Source organism: Myotis daubentonii, chromosome 14, assembly GCF_963259705.1.
Source record: "Myotis daubentonii chromosome 14, mMyoDau2.1, whole genome shotgun sequence".
In the NCBI taxonomy this organism is placed as follows: domain Eukaryota; kingdom Metazoa; phylum Chordata; class Mammalia; order Chiroptera; family Vespertilionidae; genus Myotis; species Myotis daubentonii.
The window spans coordinates 27215498-27223736 of record NC_081853.1 but is presented as its reverse complement, the minus strand read 5'-3'; the positions used below and the strand labels follow the sequence as shown (position 1 = coordinate 27223736).

The following is an 8239-nucleotide window of genomic DNA, read 5'->3' as shown; positions in this document are numbered from 1 at the left end:
ATCACTCAGGCACGTGGGGCCACGTGTTCGGACCATAGGTTCACGCTCACAACTACAGCTGTTGGCCATAATTGTGCTGGGAGGGCTCTGCCCTCCACGCTGGGACTTGCACGTGGCCACGAGCGGACTGTGCCCTCTCATCAGTCCGAGGTTTGAACCTGTCCAAACACTATAGCTGCTCTCCACATTTATTATTTTTAAATGAATTAATACATTGCTCTGGTCCACGCTCCGTTGGTTGCAGCATCCGTCATCCTGTACACCAGAAGGTGGCGAGTTCGATTCCTGATCGGAGCACATACCCACGTTGTGGGTTCCACCTCTGGTCAGGGTGTGTGCAGGAGACAACCAATCTCAAGCAATCTCCCCCCCCCCCCCAAAGTCTGTAAAAATATATACAAATACATATTTTTAAAATATTTTTGTTTTAATTTCTTAACAAATATATATTCTCCACAATCAAAAGCCTCTTGAGGTCCTAGTAATTTTTGAGTGTGAAAAGGTCCTGAGACGGAGATGGAAGCTCATGGAGGTCATTCAGCCACAGCAAACCACTGGGGCTTCTGTGGCCAGGCATTTTCGGATCCGGGGGACAGGATGCTCTTGGGGAGTTTACATTTGGGGGAACAAACGGCTGTGCTAACAAGGTAATTTCTGAAAGCCGTAGGTTTCACGGAGGCAGAACGCAGGACACGTGCCTCCCGCACAAAGTGCACCAACCACCACGACAGGACGCGCCAGCGCGGGGGCCAGGCTTCAGCCGCGGTCGCCCCCGGGGCCTCCGGCCTCCGGGCCGCCCGACATGCGAAGGGGCGGAGGGCGGGGTCCACGGCGGCCGGGCGCTGGCGTGCGGTGACGTCATGGCCCGCGCCAGCCAATCGCGGGCGGCGCCTGTAGCCGGCTCCGCGGCGGCCGGCGGCCTGCGGGCGGCGCTGTGGCCTGTCGGGCGGCCCCACGGAGCCGCCATAGCCGCCGGTCTTCCCCGACCCAACGTCTCCGCGCCGGCTCCGCGCCGCCGCCATGGCCGACGTGGAAGACGCCGAGGAGCCCTGCGCCCTGTCCTCTCACTCCGGGGGCGCGGGCTCCAAGTCGGGAGGCGACAAGATGTTCTCTCTCAAGAAGTGGAACGCGGTGGCCATGTGGAGCTGGGACGTGGAGTGCGATACGTGCGCCATCTGCAGGGTCCAGGTGATGGGTAAGCGCTGCACGCGAGGCCGGGGACGCGCGGAGGCTCGGAGAGCCCGCGGCCCGGAGGGTCGGCGGCGGGGCGCCCTGCCCCGAGCGGGAGAGCGGAGGCCGCCGCCCGGGCCGTGGGGTCCCGGCGCCTGTGGCCGGGTGCTGGCGAGAGGCACGGGCAGTGAGTGGGGGGGGGGGGGGTGAAGGTCATTTCGGGGAGCGATGGGTGTGACCCAGGACACACTGGCAGGAACCGACTCGGTTAGTGCGGCGGCCCCGCCCCGACTGTGATAGCGGGCCGCGGAGGGGTGGCGGCGAGGGCCTGGGGCCGCGGAGGGGTGGCGGCGAGGGCCTGGGGCCGCGGAGGGGTGGCGGGGTCCGGCCACACACCCGAGGGATGGGTGCTCCGTCACCTTCCGCCGAACGACTCCTGGGTCCGCTCCCGAGCTGCGGGGACGGCGTTGGGGGGCCGCCGCCGCAGGCCCGGCCTGGGAGTCGGGCTGCTCGGACCGGCCCCACGCGCGCTCGGCCCCCGGGAGCGCAGGGCGGTGCCAGAATGGTCCCGTTTCGTGGGAATTGAGTAACGCGAAGCCCCTGACTTAGACACACGGACCTTCCACTCCCCGCGGGCCCTGCCTGTCGCGGGGTGCCATCCCCTGGGAGAGCCCGCCCTGCTCGGAGGCCGGCCTCTGCGGACGGAGCGCCCGCGTCCACCCAGAGGTGCTCCTCCCTCCGTGGTTCCGGGAGTGAAGACGGGGGCCGAGCGAGCCCTCGCGTGACCGCCTCGCCCCGTGTCGCCGCGGCTGGTTTCTGTTGTGAGCGCTCGGGCCACCTTGGAAACGCGGTGCTGCCGAGCCGCCAGTTGCAGGTTTCAAGGGGGCATTGACATGCAAGATGCCCCGAGAGCTGCTCACCTGTCCTTTCCTGAGCGTAGGCGAAGAAAACCGAGGTTTCTGTCGTTTTAAAACTTTGCGTCTTGCCCGGAAAAATGAGAGAGCTGGAGAAAATAACTTAAAGGAGAATGGCGCTCCCTTCTTGCGGGAGGAAGACTCGCAACCCAGCAGAAGCCAGAGGTTCCTCAGTTTACCCTCCTTAGCGTGCCCGCTAGTCTTTTATGCAGAAGGACTTACAGCAGTGGGATCCACATATTGTTTATGTTTTACTTTTCGAAAGAGCTTGACTTCAGACGCGATCCACTTACGTTGCATATTTAGGTTTAAAAAGTACCGAGCTGATTGGCCTGCCGTCCGGTCCCCTTACCACATAACTTACGCCTTACTTCACAACTGGAATCATGTTTGCCACTTCGGCATGTTTAACTTACGTAGGTGACTTCACTTTTTGTTCTTTAGCAAGGCAGGCTTTGCTGAACATTGTGTCACCTAAATTTCCTTTAGTTTAAAAAGAAGAATGTTCCTAAAAAGGCATTTTATTCTTCTCCCCAAAGGAAAAAAAAAATTTAAACTAGGAAGTAGAAATATGGAATTAAAGTACTGGTTGCTGTCTTGCAACAAATAAACTGTACTTGGGACATTGAAAGTAAGTCAGAGTATGGTCTGTAAGTAAATCTCTGAATTACGCTTATAGCTTTGACTTAGACGATCAAACACTGACCTAAGTAGATAAAAATTCCCACAGTTTCAGGTTAAAAAAAGTTTCTTTTGATGACGTTCCTAATATCTGAAACAGCACATTTGACTTTCTAATGATAGCCAGGTTCTGCTGCTGTGGATTAACGTTGCAGATTACAGCAGCTATACTTTGAGCTCTGGAAGGTGTTCTGGGCTGGACCTTTGTATTTTGTTTAGAGGTGTTAAAATCCACTTGGAGGTCAGCTGACAGCAGGAGGAAGTTTGTTTTTCAGACTTCCCAGCCCTCACCCTCATCATTCTAAAAGGTGTTAGTGTTATTGTACTGCTTAGAAATGTGCTGTTTCAGATATTAGGAACGTCATCAAAAGAAACTTCTTTTTAATCTGAAACTGTGGGAATTTTTATCTACTTAAGTCAGTGTTTGATCGTCTAAATCAAAGCTATAAGCGTAATTCAGAGATTTCTAGATCCTACAAAAAGAGCCCACTTAATCCTATTTCCTTAATATTTGGAATTCATCTCATACACAACTGATTTATTGTGACTTCCTGATCCAAGCTTTGCCTGTCAACCTATTCCGATGTGGTTAACACTCTTGGTTTCCACTGTCCTCCCTTCATTCTGAAAGGAGCAAGGGCTGCTGAGGCAGAGAGGAAGGCTTTTGCTTGCGCTGCCAAGTTATAAAGAGCCAGAGTAACCCTTCATGGCTGTATGTTAACTTGGACATTTGACACAACCCTTTGGGGCCTTTTCCTCGTTTGTGAAAGAGGCAGTTGGGATCACAAACTCTAATTCTGTGATCGCACAGAACCAGAGCCTCGTCTTCACTGCTACGTCGGGATCCTTAAGATACTCAGTCGTTGGCCTGTCTGTCTCCCTATTTGCTGTGAAGACCAGGGATCCAGACTTCGTCATTTTGGTGTCCCCTGTGCATATCACTCCTTTCACAGAGCAGATTCTTGGTAATTATGGAGTTGAAGAGAGTCTTAGGAGGCAATGTTGTTTTTAGTCCACACTGAAGAGGCCAGGGTGGTGTGTGTTTCTAGGGTAAAAACATGCAGAGAGAAGCAAACAAGAGCCTGTGCATAACCCAGTGTAAGAAGAACAGGCTTCAGCTCCACCGTGTGTCTATTTTTACTGAATTATTTTTCTCCAGTTAAAACTTTTTTTTCTGTTGGTTTGAACTTCCGTTACCCAACTTTGACTCTTCTTCCAGCTAGTGAATGAATCCATTTAGTTAGTCCCTAAAATAACCTATTTTACCTCCTTCACCAAGCATGTATGTTCTGTATCACCTTCTTCATCAAGCAACCTAGTATACTGTAGGTTCCCATTCCTAGTATTAACTCCCAAGTAATTTATTAAAATATTTTGCCGTTGTTGGTTAAATGGGCTCAGACTTAGTTTGTAAAGGAAGCATTTTCTTAGAAGAAGAAAAACTCCTAGTTTTTAGAAAGTATTTGTAATTAATTTTAATTTAATATTTATATAGATTATACAATCACATAATTCAAAACTTTAAGACAGTATACAATGAAAATTCCTTCCCACTCAGTCCCCTCCAGGTAAGCTCTATTATTAGTTTCTTGGATATCCTCCTAAAGTTTCTTTATGTATGTATAAGCAAATACCAATATATATGCATGGCTCATTTTTTAAATTTTATTTATTCAAGTATAGTTTACATTCAGTATTATATTTTGTACAGCAGCATAGTGGTTAGATAATAATACACTTTACAAAGTGTTCACCCCAATATTTCCAGTACCCACTTGGCACCATGCATAGTTATTATAGTGTTGACCATTCACTATCTGTAGTTTATATCCCCATGGGCATAGCTTATTTAAAAGGGTGCCTGGAAAATAAACTACCCCTAGGTTGAGCTCTATGAGCATGCCCAGTGAGCTTATAATAACTTCTAATAGAGTGAAGTATTCTCTAGTGGTTGCATCCACTGGCAGGACATCTTTTCATCAGAGCTTGTAAAAATAGAGGGTCAGTAACCCTGGTAAAATTGCTCCTGGTCAGAAGTAGATTAGTAGAGTGCCTTGTACTTTATTCCTGTTTAAACAGTTATGTTCAAACGAGAAATTAATAGAATGAGCCTTTTATCTCCATCTCTAACCCTTTGGGCGTTTTTTGACTTTGAAGTGTCTGGGTTTTAAAAATTGGATTCTGAGCATCAGAATGAGAATTGCTGTTTGTTTACTTTTAGATGCCTGTCTTCGATGTCAAGCTGAAAACAAACAAGAGGATTGTGTTGGTATGTTGTAATTTCATTCTAATGCTTTTTCAACTGAAGGTTTTCTCTCAGTGGGGATGTTTGAATTTGCTATTAAGATTGACTTTATCAATACACAAAAATAAGCTGTAAAGCAGTAATCCATTATTAATATAAAATGTTTTGGCTCTCAGAGGCCTTAATAGAATTCATCTGCAAGTTTGTTTGTTTTTAATTGTCTGTAATTAAGAAGAATTGGTTATATAAGTATTCCAGACATGGGCATAGTAAATATTTTGATAATCAAAAAAATGAATAATCCTCTTCTATTAAGAAAATTATATAAGAAGGAATTTGCCAAAGCATCATTAAAATTTTGAGTATGTTATAGGTCAGTTTTGGTAGCGTTTCATTCTACTAAAGCATTTCAGTTTTCAGTACTCTTATGATAGAGTGTTTAACATTTAATTGAGATAGAAAAATTGTAAGTCTTTTTGAAATATAGTATGTATGTGTGTGTGTGTATATATCTATCTATCTATCTATAGATAGATAGATAGATAGATTAAATTTTCCTTATAGTCTTGGACTACAAAAGTTGTCTTGGCTAAATGTTTTAAGCAGTTCAAAGGTATGTATATCCCAGTTCTTGAAATCATCACTTCTAGATTGCTTTATATACGTGTTTAAACGTTTTTCCTAGAATGAAAAGTTATCTTTGTACTTTGTGCTGGTGTGGTTTACAGAATATGTTTTTATTGATTTTTTTTTATAGAGGGAGGGAGGGGGAGAGAGAGGAGAAGGAAGAGAGGGACGGAGAGAGAGAAAGTGAAACATCAATGAAAGAAAGAAATATCGTTACCTCCCATACCAGGAATTGAACCTGAAACCTAGGTATGTGCCCTGACTAGGAATCGAACCCAAAACCTTTTGGTGTACAGGACGATGCTCCCATCAACTGAGCCCCCTGGCCAGGGCTTATATACAGCTTTTTATTAGTGATCTATGCCATTTTGATCAAATCCTGTTTCTTTCTTCTGAAACACTAGAATGATTCTTGCTTTCTACCTTCTACAGCCTATTTTCATAAGAAGTTTTTTTCTTTTTTATTCCTATGTCTTAATTGTTCTGTTATCATATAGCTCAGATGGTCAAGCAAGGGCAGATGAAGCTCACATTTCAGATTGTAGTCCAGATTGTGGGTAATTTCCCTTAGTTTAAAATTTTTCTTTCATGCTGTTTTAAAAAACACATTAATTTGGTAATTGTGGGGTATAGTCCATCTTTCTTTGATCACAAATCGACCTCTTTCCAGACAGCCACTTTGAAAATTTCATTGTCTGTCACATGAGGAATTGCACTGCTTATTGATGACAACACAATTTATCAGCACTTCTAGGAAACAACTCAGCAGATGTACAGCTGATAATATTTAGAAGCATGTCATCTATTCATAATACCTACTTATGAACTTGAAAACACTTAAAACTCATCTCTTAATAAATAAAAATCAGGAGGATATTTTTTAGTAAAATAAAGCCAAAACATCTCCAAAGTCAGCGCATGACTGAGAACTCAGGTCTGGGATCTAAGGAAGACTCAAGTCCTTTAATCTCCTAACTTCAGGAAGACAGCATATGGAGCTGTATAGGAACCAGGGCCACCACATCATTAACGGATTCTAGAGCTTGGTGGGACGTCCCCTAAGCACAAACCTTACACGTGTAAGTTTCTGTTTCTTTACAGGTAGAAAAAATTATTTTGACCAATTTATCATCTTTATTTGAGATTATGAACCATGATTATTATTCATAATATAAAATAAGCTACATATTTGAGCTTGGTCATTTAAATTGAAATGTCTAATGTGAAATAATCTTTTTCCCCCCCTTTTAGTGGTCTGGGGAGAATGTAATCATTCCTTCCACAACTGCTGCATGTCCCTGTGGGTGAAACAGAACAATCGCTGCCCTCTCTGCCAGCAAGACTGGGTGGTCCAAAGAATCGGCAAATGAGAGTGGTGAAAGGGCTTCTTAGTGCATTTGTCCAGAGCCCTGGTGGATCGCCTTATCAAGTGCCCTACAGCGACCAGGACACTCCGGAGGACTGAGTCTTCCAATAGGAGGAGATGGATCTTTGGTCCTTGAGGACTCATCCAAGGCATTGGGTTAGCATTTTGTCAGTTTCATTTTCAGAAATTCTCTACAATTAAGAAGATAATTTATTAAAGATGGTCTTTCCTATCTCTGTGGTATGTGTCACACTGCTTAGAAGTGCTATAAAGGAGGAGAGAACTACAAATTGAATGACCTTTATAATTTACTTATTGATATGTAAGGGGCTGTGGAAGCAGTTCCGTTGGAAGAGAACTTATGCATGCTTTAAGGTTGATCAGTTAAAAAAAAAGACAATGTTATAATAACAAATAAAATGCAGTTTAAAACCCAACTCTTATCCTTAATTTGTTCTTGATACTTATTTTAGACAGGAAAGGGGGTGATTCATTAAATATTTATTTGATAGGACAATTTTAAGTTTGGGCCAGAGAGCAGGGTAAATAAGATTTCATCTTTGGGCATATGGGATTTTGCTTGTCTTTTAGGTTATCATTCTCTATCATTGACTCATCAAAAAACCCTAGATCTGCACACCTCACTGTTCAGTCATTCAGTGGGAAAGAACAGGGATATTTTCAAGTTTTAACCAGATTATGGTATAATTTAACTGTGTTTCAGGTGTACTGTTAATAAGAAGGAAATGTTTACCACTATAGCATCGGATCAAAAAAAGTTTATTTTATTACACAGTGTTTTAATAAACAGTTTATTCTGTTTACTTCATTTAAGTTGTCATTATTGCAATTTTATGCACAACCTTAAACTTGTTACTAATAAACTGATTTGTCAAGTGAATGCTTTTACTTAATTAGAAAAAAATATTTATATGCATATATATATATATATAAATAAATAAATAAAAGCCTAAGCGGCTGTTACAACTGGAAAGACTGGTCAACCAGTCGCTATGACATGCTCAATGCAGGAGCTGCCCCCTGGTGGTCATTGCTCTCCCATAGCCAACTTCCCGCAGTCCCTTCCTCCTGCCAGTCAGCCAGCCTGATAGGCCTCGATCGCGGCCAGTCCAAGGGATCCTACCTGTGCATGAATTCATGCACTGGGCTTCTAGTTGGTAATGAAAAAGTTTTAAGTTTATTACCTAGAAACATAAAAGTGTAAGAAAATCTTAT

General features: G+C 44.4%; 1 protein-coding gene across 8 annotated transcripts; it reads left to right on the top strand.

The window, feature by feature from the left end:
* The first annotated feature begins 840 nt into the window (after positions 1–840).
* Positions 841–7904, top strand: RNF7 (ring finger protein 7). Of its 8 annotated transcripts, XM_059663744.1 has the most exons (5): positions 847–1188; positions 4987–5034; positions 5575–5623; positions 6619–6716; positions 6889–7904. In XM_059663744.1, the coding sequence occupies exons 1-4, from the start codon at positions 1021–1023 to the stop codon at positions 6675–6677; spliced, it is 324 nt and encodes a 107-aa protein (XP_059519727.1). In that variant the 5' UTR covers positions 847–1020; the 3' UTR covers positions 6678–6716; positions 6889–7904. The 8 variants fall into 8 exon arrangements, with proteins under 8 accessions (XP_059519725.1, XP_059519727.1, XP_059519729.1 ...); XM_059663742.1 differs by lacking the exons at positions 6619–6716; positions 6889–7904 and adding an exon at positions 6383–6612 and having other exon boundaries at positions 841–1188; XM_059663746.1 differs by lacking the exon at positions 5575–5623 and having other exon boundaries at positions 856–1188.
* Positions 7905–8239: the final 335 nt, after the last annotated feature.

What these genes read in the sequence shown, in the direction of transcription:
- RNF7 (XM_059663742.1), top strand. Translation starts at nt 1,021, where the DNA reads ATGGCCGACGTGGAAGACGCCGAGGAGCCCTGCGCCCTGTCCTCTCAC. An exon ending in CAAACAAGAGGATTGTGTTG is followed by an intron (nt 5,035 to 5,574) that starts GTATGTTGTAAT and finishes TTTTCCTTATAG; the next exon opens with TCTTGGACTACAAAAGTTGT. An exon ending in ATGTTTTAAGCAGTTCAAAG is followed by an intron (nt 5,624 to 6,382) that starts GTATGTATATCC and finishes ACAATTTATCAG; the next exon opens with CACTTCTAGGAAACAACTCA.